Source organism: Gobius niger, assembly GCF_951799975.1.
Source record: "Gobius niger genome assembly, chromosome: 6".
Classification (NCBI taxonomy): domain Eukaryota; kingdom Metazoa; phylum Chordata; class Actinopteri; order Gobiiformes; family Gobiidae; genus Gobius; species Gobius niger.
This window is the reverse complement of record NC_136857.1, coordinates 30759975-30781086: the sequence shown is the minus strand read 5'-3', so window position 1 is coordinate 30781086 and position 21112 is coordinate 30759975. Positions and strand designations below refer to the sequence as shown.

Below are 21112 nucleotides of genomic sequence, written 5' to 3'. Positions count from 1 at the left end.
CCTCTCGTTAGTATTGATACACCTTGAGCTTTTGCACATTTTGTCATGTTTACAACCCTAAACATAAAGATTTTATTTTGATTTTTTTACTGAACGTTCACACACAAGTAACAGACAACTGTGAAGTGAAAGCAACATGATACATGATTCTGTTATTTTTCAATAAATAGAAAAGTGAAAAGTGGGGCTTGCATAAGTATTCATACAGCATTTTCTGAGTGCATTAAATTGCCTTTATAACATTCCTAATGACTCCAGAATGTTCACACCTTGGCCTAACCATTAAATAGAGGCACCTGTGTGTAATCTACTCTCAGTATAATTTCAGCTGTTCTTTTAGGCCCTCAGAGCTGTGGTCGGAGTGTATTGGTCACTGAACAGCATAATGAAGGTCAAGGAGCTCACCAGAGAGGTCAGGGATAAAGTTGTGGAGAAGTTTAAAGCAGTGTTAAGTTATACAAAGATTTCCCAAGATTTAAACATCTCCCGGAGCACTGTTCAATCCATCATTCAGAAATGGAAAGAGTAAAGCACCACTGCAGACTTACCAAGACGTGGTCGTTCACCTAAACTAACAAACTGAACAAGGAGAACACTGGTGAGAAATGCAACCAAGTGCCCCATGATAACTCTGGAGGAGCTGTGAAGTCCTGCCGCTGAGCTGGGGGAATCTGTACATGGGGCAACTATAAGTCGTATCTACACAAATCTGGCCTTCATGGACGAGTGGAAGAAGAAAGCCATTATAGAAAGGAGGCCATAAGAAATCCCGTTTGAAGTTTGCTAGAAGTCATCTGGAGGACACAGCTCCATGTGGAAGAAGGAGCTTTGGTCAGATGAGACAAAAATTGAACTTTTTGGCCCAAATGCAAAACGTTGTGTATGGAGCAAACCTGACACTGCTCATCGTCCTGAGTGCACCATCCCCAATGTCAAATATACGGGGGGGAGCATCATGCTGTGGGGCTGATTTTCCTCAGCGGGGACTGGGGCGACTGTAAGAATAGTTGGGAAGATGGATGGAGCCAAATACAGAGACATTTTGGAGGAAAACCTGCTGGAGTCAGCAAGAGAACTGAGGCTGGGGCGGAGATTCACCTTCCAGCAGGACAATGACCCGGAGCACAAAGCTAAATCTTCAATGGAATGGTTCAATAAAAACATATTAATGTGTTAGAATGGCCCAGTCAAAGTCCTGACCTAAATCCTATTGAAAATCTGTGGAATAATCTGAAAACTGCTGTTCACAAACGCTCTCCTTCTAATGTGACAGAGCTTGAGTTGTTTTGTAAAGAGGAATGGGCTAAAATGTCTCTACATGTGCAAATCTTGTAGAGTCAAACCCCAAAAGATTTGTGCTGTTATTACAGCAAAAGGGGGTTCCACAAAGTATTCATTCATGCTGTATGAATACTTATGCAAGCCCCACTTTTCTATTTTTTGAAAAATAACAGAATCATGTATCAATTTGCTTTCACTTCACAGTTGTCTGTTACTTGTGTGTGAACGTTAAGTAAAAAAAATCAAAATAAAATCTTTATGTTTAGGGTTGTAAACATGACAAAATGTGCAAAAGTTCAAGGTGTATGAATACTTTCGAGAGGCACTGTATATTGTGTTCTGTAAATTGCTGTGTGATTTTCTGTCTTTTTTGACATCGCCTTTCTCTGCTAACTCAGGCATATTTACATTGTATAATGTTGATTAATGTGCACTGAACCTTTTCAAATAAATAAAATAAAATAAATAAACACAGTTCCCATATTTCTGTGCTTCAGCTCATTCCAAAAACATTAATGCGGAGTTCTGATGTTTTATCCATCTATTTCTATCTTGTGAAAATAGAATGTTCTAACTTTATGTTTCAGGAAAAGGAATGTACGTGAACCACAACATTATGATTTAATAATGCAACATGAAAAGCTCAGCGCGAGGAACCATTTTACTGGTAAGTGATTCTGCTTACAGCATAAATGGGGGCTGGAGGCTAATTTAGAGAAACATATTTTTGAAACGTTTTGCTGTAGATTACTGATGTAAATATAGTAAAGACATGGGGCCAGATCTTGTGGCGGCGCAGGCTCTTGGCGAATTATTTTCCGATTGGCGGCGCTATATGTGCCATTTGCCTCCGCCACCTGTGAGGGGGCGTCACAAGAGGAGGCACTCATGGAAACACGGCTGACATTCACTTCCTCGTTTACATTGCGCTGTCTTGCGTTCTTTCTTAAGCCTTAGGCTCTCACAGGTCAAACTAAAAACTTTACCCCATCGTGAGCTAAACGATGTTCACGTCTCGAGAGAAAAAGAGCTACAGCGTCCGCTGTGGCGCGGATCGGCCGCGCTTGGCGTGAACGTGAAGCAAAACAAAAGCACATGTTCACCCCCCAGTCCCACACAACCACTCTCCTGGACGCGGAGTCGATCTGGTTGGAGGAAAATGTGTGTGTCTCCACCCACTTAAATGCGCTAAGTCTGGAGTGGCAAGATCACAAAGTGCTCCTACTGAGCGCAAAATGTCACGCTATCGTCTCCGTTTTGATGCACAAGAATGCAATTTTCCTTTCATGTATTGCTTTATGTTTGGATCGCCGCCTAGTGAAGCCAGATCCCATCAACTCACAGAAGCTAAGCAGGGTTAGTGCCTGGACTGGAGTCCTCTGCTGTGAATGGTCAGTCTACCACAAGGGCAGCTGTGGCTATGTTCATAGCTTACCACCATTGGCTAGGGACTGAGTGAAAAGTGGCAGAAATTGCGTGTATTTGTGGCATTGGGCCTCATTTATCAAACTTGCGCACGGTGAAATCAGAGCGTATATGGGGTGTACGAAAAATTACCTCCTGTTTTGGCATTTATCAATCTCAAATCCTACACCAAGTATACCATACTAATCTTAAGTAAACACTAAACCACGCTGGAAAACAGTTTTTAACAACATGAATTGCATTGCCACATCGCATATAATCCTCGTTGATGATTTAAACATGAAACAAGGCTACAGCGTTAATGTTTACGGACAGACTTGATTCAATCTTGCGCTGCATTGACATGCTCCTCCACGCCGCGGGCTGAGCGGAAAGGCTCAGCTCGGACCAGAGACACTATAGAACCTGGACTGCGGGCCACAGAGACACTTTTTTTTTTAATCAAGAATATTTTTATTGAATTTTAACATATTAAAAAGATGAAACATATGTACATGTGTTTGGTACAAAAATGGTATATTAAAAACAAAATCCCCGGCCAAAACAAAAAATAAAAAAAATAAAAAAAATAAAACCCCCACCATTACTGCCAAAACAATGACGTCACACCAAGACCTATTCCAACAAATGAAGGCACTGTAAAGTACAAGTACAATATCACAGAGCTGGGAATGCAAGTAAGAGTGGGCCCCAAGTATCCTCAAAGGCACCAGGCGTTTGTTTTAGCGAACATCTTATCTTTTCCAATTTTAAGCAGGACATGACATCTTGCAGCCACTGTGCGTGTGACGGAGGGGAGGCCTCCTTCCATTTAAGTAAAATGGCACGGCGTGCCAAAAGCAAAGCAAAGACTAGTGACTGTCTTTTGTTGGCGCTGAGACATGTTTGATTTTCAAAAACCCCAAAAAGGGCTAATACGGGATTTGGTTCGAGCCTAAAGCTCAGTAGTTGAGATAATGTGCTGAAAATGGTCCCCCAAAAGTTGCTTAAGTGCGAACAAGACCAGAACATGTGACTGAGGGAGGCCTCCATCCGTTTACATCTGGTGCACAGACAGAGACACTTTTTAATAGGATCCGATCATGTGATCGGAAATCGGCCCGATGACGTGGCTACAGACTCGATCAGAATCGGGCAATACCTCCCGATCAGGACTCGGATATTTATGCGTGTCCATTCTCGTTACTTTTGATCAGATTTCGAGCTACCGCGAACCACTTTCTGTCCTCTCCCCCTGGCCCAGCGCCTCTGTCACTCACTCCATCTGCTGCGTCAAACCACTCGCACCATCGCTCAGTCCGTGTCCCCCCTTCGTCTGAGAAATCCCCAAATCCACACAAGTGCCAGCGCAGGAGAACAATAACAACTCCGATAACGCGTGCAGAGTTTACTGTGTAGGCTGAGCGAGGAGAGAGGAGTGAGAACGGACGGGAAGACAGGACGCGGAGAGAGCGGTAAGAAGTAGCAAACAGCTGTTTTTATCGCTATTACCCTGCTACATGTGATTAAACCATGCCTACTCAGACCCGCACTGAGCAGAGAAACCCTCCTCGCATTTCTGCAGAGATGTTTAAGTCCGTGATGGCCCGCTGCGCTCATACGTGCGCAAACGCTGAAAGACGAGGGGAAACTTCGTCTCTATAACCTGATAACCACCGCCTCCTCTCTTACACCGCCTCCTCTCTTAACCACCGCCTCCTCTCTTAACCACCGCCTCCTCTCTTAACCACCGCCTCCTCTCTTAACCACCGCCTCCTCTCTTAACCACCGCCTCCTCTCTTAACCACCGCCTCCTCTCTTAACCACCGCCTCCTCTCTTAACCACCGCCTCCTCTCTTCGCTTATCCCCGCGCTACGTTCAGGAGGTGAATAGAAGCACTTGTTGTCACTCCTGGTTGTCTTAAACCTTTAGTAAAACACACACACTCTGTACACGCCCACAGTAGGTGACCCGCGCTCAAGCCACGGTGAACGGCGCGCGTGCACAGCTCGGTGGACGGTGCACTGCGCGCGGACCTCGACCATGTCCCGGTTTTCAGGCTGGGAAATGTGGTCACCCTATATCTACTTATTAAAGATACTGTAATCAGGTTAACATGGCACATTTAGCTTTTGGCCAAACATATTCTGTTATTTAACTGTTTGGCCACATTACTGCTGTGTTTTTTTCTGTGCTGCCAGACAGTTTTTTACATTGCAGTGCATAAAAAATGTATTGACGAAGTTTTGTTTTCATTGCCAATCAACAAACACATTTAATAACGAATGGGATTTTAGTTCACCCTCTCTGTGTAAAACTATATTATACTGTAAAGACTAATAGTCTTGCTTACTTGAGAAAAAACAGACAAAGCAGAGTTACTCTCTATATCCAAAACCATGAATGAAAACAAGTTGAATAATATAGTTTTTAATTTTTAAAACAATGTATTAGGTATCGGATCGGGACTCGGTATCGGGCAATTCTCAAAATCAAATGACTCGGAGGCAAAAAAACCTGATCGGGACATCCCTACTTTTTAATATATTTTCTTTTTTAACAAAAGACCACTGCTGCGCAAACTTTGTGTGGATGGCTGCCCCACCTCACATGGGACTCACCTCGGTCTGCGCTGGTTTGAGCATCAACTCTGTGAACCGTATAAGCCGAATGCCCATCTCGACTGCGCATGCGTGAGTTAATCAGGCTCCTAATTTCGGCGACCAAACAAACCACTCCATCATTGAACTGTGTGAGCGAGTTCAGGCAGCGGAGCGTGAACACTGAAGTATATTGAGCCATAACCGTGACCCACAAGTCTTACGGGCATTTGTTTAAAGACTATAAGTCTCAAGCATAGACTGTATATTAATGGACAGCTTCTGCTCACTCTCCCCAGCTCTGATGAAGCATGTTCCTAAAAAGGGCATAATGGCGGGATCTTCACTGTAGACTTGGCCCTTGCGTGACGTGTAGCTCGCGCTGCTCCAATGCTAACAGTCCGACCCTCATTAAGTACGAGATTTCTAAAATTCTTCTTACAAAAACCAGCCTGGTTTCTTAAATTAGTGCTAGCCCAGCGTTATCTCAGGAGGAATATCTAGCCTAGTCGAGTGCTGAAAAAATTGAAACCAGGCGTTAAAGTTGTTCTTAAGGTGTCTAAACTCCAATGCTTTTCAATGGGGGACTAGCGGCGATATGGAGGTACTACAGCAATGGCGGCCTCTAGTGTTGTGGTTATAAAGCAGAGCAGCCAGCGCCCATTGGTCTCAAGTGACATTTCTTGCAAATTTTTATGTTGTCAATTTCTTGAAAGCGAGAGAAAAGTCAGGACGGCGGCTCCGTAGGCAGTTGTGGACCATAGCGGACAGGGGAACGACAGGACCTGGGATATGCCCGACACAGACACCACCACTTTTTAAATCATTTAAATTTGTCTTGAAATCGCAGGAAAAAGTTTCAAAACGGTGTTGATGTTAAATATAGTGGGTACATTTCCGTCTGTCAAATTAGCGATCGATGAGACATGTTGTTCACCATCAGATCACTCGGAAGAAATACAAATAAAGTGAATTCAGATGGCCTAGCCTGTACGTGTACATGGATCTCTCTGGTCACAATAATAATAAAAAAGATTTCATTTGCTGTCCACCTCCTTATTGACAAAAAAAGAGAACTCTACATGTTTATTTCTCACTACAATTTAAATGTTCTAAGTTTCGGCGACATGAGGCCACAGTTTCAGTTTCAGTCGCTTTCGAGGGTCAGAAATGTTTTTCTCACATAGTTATTCCAACTATATGAACAAGGACTGGTCTTTACTTTTAAAGCAGCTCTACATATGAATGGTCGTTCATTTCTTTCAGTTTCTGTCTATCTCCGTACACAGCCGTGGTTGTAAAAAATAGACTTTATGCTAGTATAGTAAAAAGCTACACGGTGACGACAAAAGCACTTTATATCATCATATCAGCTCGCTGTACGTGTAGTCGGGGTTTGGGGACGAGGCAGTGGTTCACTTTGGGCGTGAATGAGGAGCAGAGTCCGGGTGGTGAGAGAGAGAGGGATGTCATGGAGCTGCAGCGTCTCTGTATGGACTTGTGCCTTGGACCAGCCCTCAGCGCGGTCTCTGCAGGAGTTCAGACTGTGGTTAAAGCGGTTCTGTTCGGATCCTTCCTGCTTCCCGCTCTGAGGAGGTGGCAGCACTCCAGTGTCCGTGCATGAGCGTACATGAGCGTGCACATCTTTGACAAATATTGTCGTAATCTGTGACGCTCCAAGTATAAGAACAAAATATTTAAACACTTTACTCAAAGCCTATGGTTTAATTCTATATTTTATATTTTTATTACCAATCATTTCTAATGAATAAGGTGATTAAATAAAGCTCAGCGGTTTAAAATGTGCACAAAACTTCATTTCCTCAATCTGACCTCCCCTCGCTACTTTCCCTCGCCTTTTGTCGTGTCTGTGCAGCGTTTCTGAAAAGTGCGGATTGCGTACGACGGGTACAAACCTAGTGTGGCGGTGCGTAATGTTTCAGTTTGATTTCTATAAATACCACCTTTAGCACAGAACAGTTCGTACAGAAGGTTTTGGCCTTGTTTTGTCCATATGTGAGCTTTATAAATGAGACCCCTGGACTTATGACTTGGACTTGGTTTTGGGTGATTGTGAATCGAGCTATAGGACTTTATTCTCATTATTCTAATTAAACTTGGACTTGTTTATCCATTCTCTGCTTTCAAAGCGTAACTAAGCACTACACTCCAAATCCTCAATCCAGAAATGACAGGTAAAGTGGGCGGTGTCTGGGGCACTGCCTGTACGAGCTTGGATAAACACACGGGGCTCGGTCTTAAGAGGAGGAGGGAGGAACTGAGGAAGAGCAAAGTGCAAACGGCTCAAGTTTACATTATAATGGCAAAAACATTGACTGGGAACAGTAGAAATCACTCTTGGAACAATATACAGTTTATCAGCAGATTAGCTACACTTCATGCTTTTGTTTTGTCGACAGATCCAAATAATGATGCATGCTGTGTTAAGCCTGCCCCCGCCCTGTTATGAAGGCGAATACCAGATAGGACAGGAGTGTTGTCCCAAGTGTCCTCCAGGTATGTACCAAAACACGTACAATGGAATCAAACAGATCTAAGGCCTGCTCCATGGACAGCGACATAAGACCCAACTCTGGTGAAGGGACAGGAGAGGACAGTTAAGTGGACTGATAAACTTGTCTGTCCCTGAAGGTGACAGAAATTCTTCTCTGACAGGCTTAAAACATGCACACACTCTTCCATAAAAACAACAATGAACAACAGGACTCTTGTTTGTGACCTTTCATGGTGGTGATTACATTTGGAACTCGGGCAGGTACCAAAAAAAATCTTGTATCTTTAGATCCTAATTTTCATGTCTGTTGGGTCCAAGGTTCTAATAAATCTAAATGTATTTATTTTTGTCACATTTAAAAAAGAAAATGTCCAATGTTTTCCCCATTTTTTTTATATTTTTCCCTCCAATTTTGCTCCAATTTTTTCTTGTTTACATTTTTCTTTTCTGATTTGTATTAAAAATATGTTCCCTATTTCCCCCCAATTTTCCCCCAAGTTATTCCCTGTTTTCTCCCCATTTTCTTTAATACAATTTGTCCTATTTTTTGCCACAATTCCTCCCTATTTCCCCCCATTTTATCCTAAATTAATCCCCATTTTTCACACATTTTTTGACACGACTGTAAAGTTCACAGAGGGGTTTGAGCTGTAACGTTGAACCATGATGTGATACTGAAAGTGATTATGGATTCTATGAGAGATTTGTAAACCAGTGTTAAAATGTCTTTTTTTTCTCAGTACATGGAGGTGCTGTGCGTTTTTGAACACAGAGTCCATGAGATGTTCAAAAGACAGGCCAACATCTACAGTGCCTCTCGAAAGTATTCATACACCTTGAACTTTTGCACATTTTGTCATGTTTACAATCCTAAACATAAAGATTTTATTTTGATTTTTTTTTACTGAACGTTCACACACAAGTAACAGACAACTGTGAAGTGAAAGCTAAATGATACATTCAAAAAATAGAAATGCATAAGTATTCATACAGCATGCATGAATACTTTGTGGAACCCTCTTTTTCTGCAATAACAGCACAAGTCTTTTGGGGTCTGACTCTAGAAGATTTGCACATGTAGAGACTGACATTTTAGCCCATTCCTCTTTACAAAACAACTCAAGCTCTTTCACATTAGAAGGAGAGCGTTTGTGAACAGCAGTTTTCAGGTCTTTCCACAGATTTTCAATAGGATTTAGGTCAGGACTTTGACTGGGCCATTCTAACACATTGATATGTTTTTATTGAACCATTCCATTGTAAATTTAGCTTTGTGCTTCGGGTCATTGTCCTGCTGAAGGTGAATCTCCGCCCCAGCCTCAGTTCTCTTGCTGACTTCAGCAGGTTTTCCTCCAAAATGTCCCTGTATTTGGCTCCATCCATCTTCACAACTATTCTTACAGTCTCCCCAGTCGCCGCTGAGGAAAAGCAGCCCCGCAGCATGATTCCCCCACCCCGCATATTTGACACTGGGGATGGTGCACTCAGGACCATGAACAGTGTCAGGTTTGCTCCATACATAACGTTTTGCATTCAATAAGTTCAATTTTTGTCTCATCTGACCAAAGCTCCTTCTTCCACATGGAGCTGTGTCCTCCATATGACTTCTAGCAAACTTCAAACGGGATTTCTTATGGCCTCCTTTCAATAATGGCTTTCTTCTTCCACTCGTCCATGAAGACCAGATTTTTGTAGAGTACAACTTATAGTTGTCCCATGTACAGATTCCCCCAGCTCAGCGGCAGGACTTCACAGCTCCTCCAGAGTTATCTTGGGGCACTTGGTTGCATTTCTTACCAGTGCTCTCCTTGTTCGGTCTAATATTTTCGGTGGACGGCCGTGTCTTGGTAAGTTTGCAGTGGTGCTATACTCTTTCCATTTCTGAATGATGGATTAAACAGTGCTCCGGGAAATTTTGGGAAATCTTTGTATAACTTAAGGCTGCTTTAAACTTCTCCACAGCTTTATCCCTGACCTCTCTGGTGCTCCTTGACCTTCATGATGTTGTTTAGTGACCAATACACTCCGACCACAGCTCTGAGGGCCTAAAAGAACAGCTGAAATTATACTGAGATACACAGGTGGCCTCTTTTTAATGGTTAGGCCAAGGTGTGAACATTCTGCCGTCATTAGGAATGTTATAAAGGTAATTTAATGCACTCAGAAAAATGCTGTATGAATACTTGTGCACGCCCCACTTTTCACTTTTCTATTTTTGGAAAAATAACAGAATCATGTATCATTTTACACTTCACAGTTGTCTGTTACTTGTGTGTGAATGTTCAGTAAAAAAATCAAAATAAAATCTTTATGTTTAGGGTTGTAAACATGACAAAATGTGCAAAAGTTCAAGGTGTATGAAAGGGTTAAAATTGTGGCTACATTTAAAATTGCAGTAAACAGTACCATCTATGGCGATGTGTGTCAATAAAACTAGAAAAAATTGTTCTGAGGCCGCATTTGACCCCGGGTCACACTTTGGGCACCCCGGCATTATGGCAATGGGATCTTCAGTTACAGAAGCTCAGACACACTAAATGTGCCAGTCTTGTATTTAATAACTGATTTGAAGGTTTCATAAGAAGAACATTTCAAATAATAATAAAAAATCTCTCAGCCAGAAAACAAGACAAAATTGTAATTTTTATAGATTTTTTTTCACTAATAACTCACTACTTATGCAGGGGAAGAACACTCGATATTGATGCGTATTGACCTGGTGGTGACCCCACGGCTGTATGGGTGGTCAGCATGGCACCTTTACTTTGATCAATTGTTTTGTAGGTTTTGCAGAAACTCTAAAAACCATTGATCCTGGAGCCCTATAGAGGCCGCCATCATGGAAAGTAAAGGCGCCGTTCTAACCACACAGCTGCTGGGTCACTCATAAAAATCTAAATCAAATCACATAGAAAGTTACACATTCATGTTGGATTCTGCTGTGGGCGGTGGTATAAACATGCTCCCATGAGCAGCTCGACACACAGAAGTCTGTTTCTGCAGTGGATGATAATCAAAGAGTGGATTTTTCTTAAATCTCATTCTCAGCTGACTTTAGTCACATGTCCATGGAGAAGCTGGTCCCGCTCTCAGCACAGGCACAGTCAGGTCTCACAGTAAACACACACGTTTGTTATATTTTTTTTTTCTAAAATGTTTTATTCTATTTATGGAAATAGTGCGCGGTGGCTTTTAGTGAAGTATCTGCTCCTGAATCGAAATATTTTGAGTAAATACTTTTTTTTTTACCACTGGACAGGGGCGGACTGGCCATGTCCATTCTGGAAGAGCACAGAAGGGCCACTGGCTCTTGGGCCACCAGTCTAAATTTTCTCCTTAACCTCTTAAATCCCGGCCTTAACCGAGCTTCACCCAGATCTAAGAGTTTAAAAGCAAAGCATCAAAATAGCAATGAGTGAGCCAGAAAAGCAACAAAAATGTGACAAAAAAGTGACTAAGACGTGACGAAAACATGACAACAAAGCAACGAAATAAGCAATGAAACAACAACCAAAACGTGTTGCAGCAATGTGACAAAAGGGTACAATCACTTTTGTAGGTCTTAGCTTTCAAATGAGGCATTACACTGTTGCTCTCCAGTGGAAGCTTGTAGATTTGGGTAAAGCCGAACTGGGGGAAATGCACTCGGTTCAGACGGGAGGTAAGAGGTTCACATATGTCTTTGTGGAAGTGCTGCATTTACGCTCATTTGGGCCAGGCTGATCAGAGCCCAGGGCCCTTTTCCCGTCCCAGTCCGTCCCCGCCACTGGAGGGCGCAAGTGAAAGCGAAACTAAAAGAAGCTCAACCCCCACAATAACATGGAGAGTCACGTAGCACACTTCACCCCGCTCTGAAGAATATGTAAGTAAGCCTGTATTATTCTGTCCTGTCCTCACTGAGAGTTGCTTTTTGATGGTAACTGTCGGTCTTGTTCCTGCGCACTGTACAGTCGTGTGATTAGTCATTACCTTTCGTGTGTTATGTGTTATATGAGGCCTCGGCTCTTATGAGTTGGCAAAAGTTTCCGAATCTGCTTTCACTTTTGAAATGAACAATATAAATATGAACTCACCACAAACGTCTACGGGAGCGCGGACAGAACGGGTTTGTCACATGAAGAGTAGAGGTGGATATTGTTAGGTTATCTAAAACAACAACAGTGTTTTGACCTTGAATCAGCCTGGCTGCAGTTTATTTTCATGGTAAACAAACAACTGCAGATGCATATTTTTAAAAGTGGTGTTTGAATACTGGCAATGGTGACAGAAAAAAAAATGGAGGAAATATGTGTGTGATCACAATCTGATAGAAATGGACCCGTTAAAAAGGGTAAACGCGACTATACAGGTGAAGGTGTCTGTATAATGAGCTTGTTCTGGACCTAAATCTCGTCCACTCCAGAACTGAACCTCAAAAGCTGCTTTGGGTCGAAGTCATGGATCTATTATAAACTGGATAAGGCATGCTGTCCCAGCTCCTATCTCTTTACATAGGGGTGCTCAGTGGCGCATGAAACCAGTTTCGTCCGCCATTGCGGCCCAAAGTACCCGTATGACGCGTCACCTGTATCTATGCTCCCTACGGCCCAAGTGGGTGAAAGCAGCGTGAGCGCGCACGGCTGCCGACGAAGCTTCAGAGCGGAGCGGACGCCATTACGCAAAAAGTCAAATCTCTTAATATCATCGTTCTTTAAACACAAAATGTTTTTTTAAGGCCATTTCAGGCGAATAAGCTACCATGCTACGATGACTTTGGGGGTTAGTTTGTCAGTGCGGGGCTTAAAAAGCTAGTTTAGCCCGCTCTTTGAACAACCGGGCGCTTAGCGGCCCTTCGGACGTACGTAGCCGCGCTCATGAACTTCCGCTCGGTCACTTTTCTGGGAAGTTTCGTAAGTGCTGGAAGTCTTGATATTGTGATAGAATTGATAAAAATCGAGTTGTTACTTCACTGTATTTGCTAGTATAACATCACAACTAGAATTGTTTGGCTGAAATACAAAGAATGAGCACTGCAAAAGTGTTTTATATTACATTTTCATTGGTAAAATGTGATAAATTGTTTTTTACATAGCATTTATCTGTACTGTACTGTACTGGATCCAGGACAGATGCAGAAATCATGCATTTTTTTGTGTTTCATTCTACTTACACAAATAATGGTGTAAGTACATAAGTACATTAAATGCTGCTAGTATTTTTTTTAATTAATAAAACAGTTACAGGTTATTAGTGCCATTATTTAATTTTCAGAAATGAGTTTAATAACATGTAGACTAGTTGTTTCTTATTAACCATAATCCAATGCTATGCTATATTCATCATACATTTCGTATTTAGTTTTTGGCTAAACTTACTTGAGATGTTCGTTATTTCGCGTTTATCCTTGTTTTTAGTCCAGTCCGTTCATTTGTTTTGCTCAGACTTCAGCCGCTAAATCACACGAGGGAGAACTCTGCTCGTTCATGAGTCATCACGCACACGCTCGCGCACTTCTGCGGCCCTGGTGACGTCACGTCATTAGAACACTTTTTAAAATGTATTTTTGATGCTTTACAATTTTTTTACGAAGAAAAAAAGTCCATGTCCTAAAAATAGTAATTTTAAAGAAATATATTTGCCTCAGTCTGAAACTCCAGATGCCCTGTGGACCATTTTACAGGCTGCTCCTTTTACATGAGTGTCTATGACAAAAAGGGCTTTTTGGGCTGCTGGCTGCAATATCACGGCCTGCCACTAGCACGTACTCATTTCAGAGTGAAGGGGGCGGACCCCCCCACTGGTCGAAGTGCGTAAGACTCTGCGGGAGCGCGGCTGCGGCTGCGCGTCCGTCATAAAAGAGAGAGAGAGGAGCGTGCGCCGCCACAGTTCCTTTTTCCGCTGAATGATGATGAATTTGATTGAAAATAACCATATTGTGGTAAATTGTCTAAATTTGCACTGATGTTTAAAAAAAAAAAAATACTTTTTCCGCTCGTTCTGATCCGAGGAGCGAGAGGAGGGAGAAGCGTCTGTGGTCTGTGGTGTTATTCTTCTTTCTACTTCTTCCTTCTTTGGCTGCTGAACGGATAAATTGTGCATGAACGTCTTTATGGCTTACAGCTTTAGGACTAATGTAGCCTGCAAGCTACAGAGGAAAACAAAACACAAAACCTATTTTCCTTTTCATTAAATCCCTTCTCCATTAAATTTCCTACACATCATTAAGACATGCCCAACCGATTCTGGCACATTATGTGTTGTTCTTCTGCCGCTAAACCCGTGTCTAAACCTGTATAAGGCACAAGAACAATTCTAGAGCTAGCTAGAGAACACCTGATCATGGTTTCCTGTTTTCATGTGCATTTTAATATGGTGCAGTCTGCTATAAAGTGATCAGAGTTATATTTGTGATAAAAGGATTGACAGAAGACAAAAAGCATAATACCCCCTCTTTAAAGGAACAGGCCACCGTTTTTACATAATGTGATATGTTGTTGGCTGAGCTTAGACGAGTTGATGCGTACCTGTCTGGTCTTTGTGCGTGCCCTTAGTCACGCAAAAAGACCAAAGATGTTGTTAGCATTTGCCTCTCACAGTATATTTCTATAGCTTCAAACGGGGGTGAAGTTGGAAGTGACCAAGCTCTTCCACGGGCACAAAGACCAGACAGGTACAGATCAACACAAGGTCCACTGCCTTAAAGAGGGGGTATTATGCTTTTTTCAGCCACATAGCACCAGTCTATAGCACACTACAATGATGACGAAACCTTCTGTTGGTCTGTAAATGCAGTAAATTAGAATAACTGCCTTGTATAAAATTGCTCTTTCAAAATGGCGGTAGCGAAAGACTTGAAATAGGCCCCTGTCTCTTTAAGAACCTCTGACCCTTTCCGACACGCCCCCTCCACACGCTGTCTGTGGCATCACAACACTGCGCTCGTTGTCTCAACTGTATTGAAACTACGATCGGTGCATTTTAATTTTTATTGTTGGAAAGGAGCTACTGTTTATCACTTTGTGAACAATGGCCACACAGGATATTATTTGGAGACAAACCTTCCACACCGGACGCTTGGAAGGGGCTCTTGCCTGAAAAATAACTGCTGTTTGGAGGCTATCTCTTTGCATCTGCCATGCCCTATGGATCTCTAACTATACCCCCATGGACGACACCAGGATCTGCAGGAGCCCATACGATTGAAAGACGGACATTATCTGTGCAGGTGGACAATGGTTTTTCGAGGTTACCCGTTAGCTTGTTATAATCGACTACAGCTCATTGTTGATGAAAAGTCTGCAGTAAACCACAAATGTGTAAAGCCAGGCTCATTGTGTGATCATCGTAAAGGCTGCTTCAAGTAGTTGCCTGCTTTATTGACGTTATTTGTGCATAATATGCTGCCTGTTTTCAATGAATGTTGTGAAGGTGAAGGTTGTTAGCTTGTCGTGGCTAATAGTGCCTTAGCTCCGGGAGAAAACCACTCGGCTACGACTCACTGTAGATGAAAAGTGAGCAATAAACTACAAAATCAACAAGCCAGGCTCCGTGTGTGATCATCATAAAGGCTGCTTCAAGCAGTTGCCTGTTTTAGTGACGTTTTCAATGCATAATATGCTGCTTGTATTCAGTGAATTTTCCCGTTAGCTTATCGCGGCTAGCTTGTTAGCTCCGGGAGAAAGCCACTCTATGCTATGACCCATTGTAGATGAAATGTGAGCAATAAACTTCCAAATCAACAAGCCTGGCTCCGTGTGTGATCATTGTTAAACGGTTCTTTATGTGTGTGGTGGTTTTATTGACTTTATGTGTGCATATTTCTCGTTTTCACGTGATGACTCGAGGTTTAGCTTAGCATTAGCTTTCTCCGGAGGCTCTGTGCATCATCAAGGCCCAGCGCAGAACCAGACACTGAAATAAGCGTTCTTGTCACCGGTTTTAATCCTGGGTGTTTCGGTAACAGAAACACTGATGTGTGTCTTTGTAAAAGTCTGCTGTGGCTCCGGTTCACAACACATGAAGCTAATCCTCCATGATGACTCTGTTTACATCTTAGGGCTAGACACTGCGGGGAGGGGGTTCTGCTGAGGGGCAGTGGTTGGTTACTCGGCTGGTGACGAAAGGTCGGAGGCGTATCCTGGAGGTCGGAGGCGTTTCCTGAAGGAATCAGGCGTTTTATCCCTAAAATGGCTGCCATCGGAGTTTTTACAGATTACTCGAAAATACGTGAATGTGCTAAGGCAACACTTCAGGCATGTTTTTAATGAGGGAATGACTTAATAACATGATGTAAAGCTTGAAAAAGTCGATTTTGCATAATACCCCCCCTTTAAGAATCTTTCAACCTAAAGCTCTAGAAAAATGATTGTAAAGCCATATGTTTGAGCAGCACGTTTATATTGTTATGATTTGACTCAGTATAAGCTGTTATGTTTTGGACCTGGCTGTGTCAGATACAAACCAAAATACAGCACATTTTTGATAATAGGCTCAGACTTCAAGATCAACTGGGCCTAATGTACTACAGTACAGTAAAAAAAAAACATTGGTTGATTGGGACAGTGGCACAGATGGTAGAGCGGGTCGTCTCATGATCGGAAGGTCGGGGGTTCGAATCCCACCTCCTGAAGGTGCACATTGTCGTTGTGTCCTTGGGCAAGACACTTCACCCACATTGCCCCTGGTGTCTGCGTACATTGGTGTATGAATGGGTGAGTGGATCCTTACTGTAAAGCGCTTTGAGTGCCTATAATGTAGGTGGAAACGCGCTATATAAGTTGAGACCATTTACCATTAATAGTATAACTATTGGGTCATGTGTGTATGTTTTTGATTTGACCTGGCCTACCTACAAAATACATTTCCAAATAATGTGTTTCGTATTCTGAGGGATTCTTTTATGGCCGACAAACGGTCTACATCAACTTAAGCTATAGTGTGTTTTTGGTTAGAATAATGAACACAGAACGACGCAACGTAAATGCACAGAAAATTAGCGGGGGATTAAATAAATAAATAATTGATATGCCGAGAAATGGTCAAAACAGGGGTACGCGATTCATCACTCAAAGCTTCAGGGGAACACGGCTCCAAAAAGTTTGAGAACCACTGGCCGAGTCTGTTTGGTGGAATAACAGCGCCCAGAGGCGTTGGTCTACGTGTGAACTTAACACGCCTATTGATGATCTGTAGACTTTGTGAGTAACCTCTGATTATTCTGAAGAATCCATGCTGTAAATTGAGCTACACAAAAATAAGTTACTCCCGCGCAAACTTCTGGTCACGTGCTTTAGTCCGGAAGTAAAATTCCCTTTCTTATTTCTAATGACCGAAAGTAAGCACTAAATACCTTGAAAAATATGAACAAAATACTTTTTCAGTTGATCAAGTTTTAGATAAATCTTCAATTTGAATCAGTGTTTTATGTCCATGAGTAGCACATTGCTGATTAGCCTGTGCCGTGCTTTTAAACTCTTCAAAGTTTTCAAAAGGCAACAGATCATCACTGATCTGTTCGGATCAATTTCTACGGGGCGACACACGCGTAGATTGATTGATTTATGAAAAAAAAAAGTTGTGGGCACGTTCAGTCCACACACAGCGTGGTCACGGCGAGCGGAGGAACGGAGGAGCTTGAACCCCGCGTCATTTAAATGGTTCCCTGTCAAATTTAATGATGAAGGAAGAGGTTGGAGAGAGCGCACGGCTCCCGTGTTGTCTGGGCACAAAACAAAACCCTGAGAATATCTGATAATGATAGAAGCTTATTAACCATCCTCATGGCGCTGGAGGAGTCACTGACCCGCTCTGAGAGTCCTCCATGTCGGCCCATCTATGCGCTCCGTCCTGGAGAAATGCTCCGACTGGGCTTTATTCATTTAAATGTTCACTTTGGCTTCTGTCCCACAGCCTCATTTAGCAACAACCTGTGATACAGGTACAATCCTATAGGCCTATTGCTCATTATTGAAATAACATTGGCAACACTGTTTAGATTTATAATCTATTTAATTGTCTGTGATACATTTAATATGATTTATAATAGAGTTTTTTATGGGTCCATGTTTAAAGGAAGGAGATAATATGTCTTTTGCTGATCCGAAAAATGATCCGATCCATGACTCTGATCCGAGGAATGATCCGAACCGTGAGTTTACTGATCCGTTGCACCCTTAGTGCTGCAGTGAAATAATTTGAATTTAGATACATTAAGTTTTACGTACGTTAAGTTTTTCATTCATTTTTTTCATTTTCATATATAAATACATAATCTTATGTTCAAAGTTTGAAACTGATGTGGTATTGTGTGTTAAAACCAGTCAGGATCGCTGCTATCGCTGCTGCAGTTTGATCCAGTTGGGGGCACAAAAGAGTTTTGTGTCAGCTCTGGAGAGGGTTGTAATAATCGAGGCGGGAGAAGATGAAAGTGTGGATGATGTTTGTTTCAATCGCAGGCTTAGAATGACTGAGACTGCCGTTTGTGTGCTTGTAAACCTGACTGCTGCAATGGGAAACATGTGGGTGTTTAGGCTTTACCTGTCAGGAAGATCTTTGTCACTCAGGCCGGTGCTTTCCACACTTTATGTTATACTTCAGTCAGATTTCTCAAAATACGCTGTGTGAATGACACCTCCTCCGACTTTGTTGCCTCACAACCTTTTCCATCTCTATGGGGGGAAACTGAGCCTGTGGTGACTGACCTGGGCTCTGTTAACTCTCGCCTTTTCTCCAAATCTAAAACCTTCTTGACCGGAGCTTACAGACTTAGTGTAACGCCTCATTTGAAAGCTGTGTTTTTTTGTTTTGCTTTTTTCGTCATGTTTTGGTCATCGCATTTTCGTCACTGTTTTGTCACTCTCTCTTGTTGATTTTCTGTTGCTTTTTCATCACTCTTTAGTCATGTTTTTGCCGCTTTTTTGGTTGTGTTATTGTTGCTTTTCCACCACGTTTTTGTTGCACTTTTGCCGCATTTTTGTCACATTTTGTAAGTCTATCTATCTATCTATTGTCAAGAAGAGTGTTATACTCAGTAACCAGCTACTGATTCAGCTACTGATTACTGTGGAAAGTCCCTGACATGCCGTTGTTGTGGAGATGTTTGTTGTGAGTATGCATGAATTTGCATTCTACCAAAGGCTAAATTGAGCGTATATAATTCCATATACGTCCATTTCTAAACTTGGAGCCTGGAGCATGTTCATCTTTCATGACAAAAACAAACAAAACAAAAAAACACGGAGCAAACTGTGTTGTGTTTTTTGTTTCATAAAAATAACCTGTCCCTAGTAACCTCTCAAACTCCTCCCACATAACCTTTCTGCACATACTTCATTATCACTTTTCATTAAACAGCACTGAAGGAAAGAAATTCAACAACAAAGTAGTCTAGTCAGTGTAAAGCTTGTGTAAACATGCACATTCACTGTCCTCTTGACAAAACTCGAGATACTGCCTTTTTCACAAAAGTGAGTCTGCCCTCCAATGAAAATGTCCACATTGGGCTCAAAATAGGGCTGTTACATTACAAAAATAGCATGATCGAGAAAAAAAATGATTATTAAGGATGCCCTCCCGCTTGTCCATCCAAAGCGCTGAAAGTCAGTCCTGTGCGGTGTGTTTGGGCGCATCTGATTGGTTGAACTAACAGTACAGTGTGATAAAACTGTTGTATTTGTCACAAAAATAGCTCATGAGATAATGTCACTGAGTGTTACCCTTTTACTGAAAGGAGAACAGAAGTTTAGAAGCCTATATCCTTTGTCCAGGCGCATGGTTTTGAGTCAGAACTCAACGGAGCTCAAAGCAAACTCGTATTATTTCATGCTGTGATGATTGTTTCTGTTCCCTTTACATTTCACGTGCTAGTGGCTCATGCTTTTGTCCGACCAATGGGTAATTTGGACGTTTTTCTTAACAGTCCAAAGAAAATATTTTGCATAGTTTAAAAAAATAAAATTAAGATTATTTTTTCAAAAGGCAACAAATAATCATTTAAATAATCATGATTTCGATTATTACTAAAATAATCGTGATTATATTTTTTTCTATAATCGAGCAGCCCTATAGCTCAAAATGTCAATATTTTGTGTTTCCATTAGTGTATTCCAGCTCCGTCTTGGTCATCTCTGGAGTCCTCTTCCACGCCTTTGTGACATCACGTACCCGGTGGATGCCAGAGACCTTGTGCTCCTCCAGCCTCTGTTTGGAGATGACTCGCAGATGCTCAGTCGGGTTTAGATGGAGGGACTCCTATCCCCAGCTTCTTGGAGGTGCGTTTGGGGTCACATCATGTTGGATTTGGCCCCTGTGGTCCAGTTTCTGAGGTTTAAGACGGAGCTGGAAAATACAAAATGTTGACATTTTGAGCCCAATTTTGACATTTTCATTGTTTTCGGGGACAAAACAGTGAATTTGCACATTTTCATTCATTCAGTGTTGTTCAATGGAAGGTTAGAATATAATCTGTGCAGAAATGTGAAAAACCTTAGCCTGAAGTAGCCTTTTTGCATGCATTACAGTTTTATGACATAGACATAAACATGATATATAATAGACCACTATTCCTCACTCCTTTATTTACATAATAACACCAGTTGAGAGAGAATCCAGGATGGCAGAGCGTGTTCATAATCTGCTCTTTTGTGAGCATGTTGCACTTCTTTTACCATTTGATGTTGCCTGTGTTACATTCTCAGACCCACAAATCTGATACGTAAATAAGATAGCTAAGTTCTTTCTCTGTCTGTCCCACAATTCTTGTGCGGTTCTATGAAGCATTTATCAAGAGCCTTTTGTGTTTTTCTTTTGTCTGCTGGTTTAAAACCCTTTCACTCGCAGACAAAAATAGTCCGAATCGAGCTGTAAAAACCTGCTCTAAAATCATTGGAGTTCAGTTGAGGGATCTGTCTGTTTACTGTGACCTGCAGATCTCTAGGAAAGCCCAGACAATTCTTGCTTCACCAGAGCATGTTCTATATGGTGTATTCTCATTGTTACCTTCAGGACGTCGTTTTGCCTTGCCATGCGGTAAGAGGAACCGCTATATGAAATCTTTTGTCCCAAAGGCCATACGACTCCTGAACTCTCCTTAATTTAATTTGAGGTTGTCACCTGCCTGTTATTCAGACAGACTGTAGCTCCACTTGCTTGCTTTTGTGTTTCTGTTTGTATATTTTATGTTTTCTGCTCTAAAGGAATTGCCCCATGTGGGATAAATATAGTTTGCTGAACTGAACTGAAGATATTGCTGCGTGAGTAAAAAAAAAAGACTGATCCACTTTTGCACGTGGTTGGTACATGAGAAAACACTTGGTAAATGACCCTTTGAGTGTA

General features: G+C 42.0%; 1 protein-coding gene across 1 annotated transcript in view; it reads left to right on the top strand.

The window, feature by feature from the left end:
* Window positions 1-1865: 1865 nt before the first annotated feature.
* Window positions 1866-21112, top strand: part of LOC306964165 (tumor necrosis factor receptor superfamily member 14-like) — a 36025-nt gene continuing 16778 nt past the window's right edge. Inside the window, exons 1-2 of the mRNA XM_079558106.1 lie at window positions 1866-1948; window positions 7707-7803. Coding sequence (XP_079414232.1) covers window positions 1916-1948; window positions 7707-7803 — 130 coding nt within the window. The 5' untranslated portion in view covers window positions 1866-1915. The remainder of the gene's footprint in view (window positions 1949-7706; window positions 7804-21112) is intronic.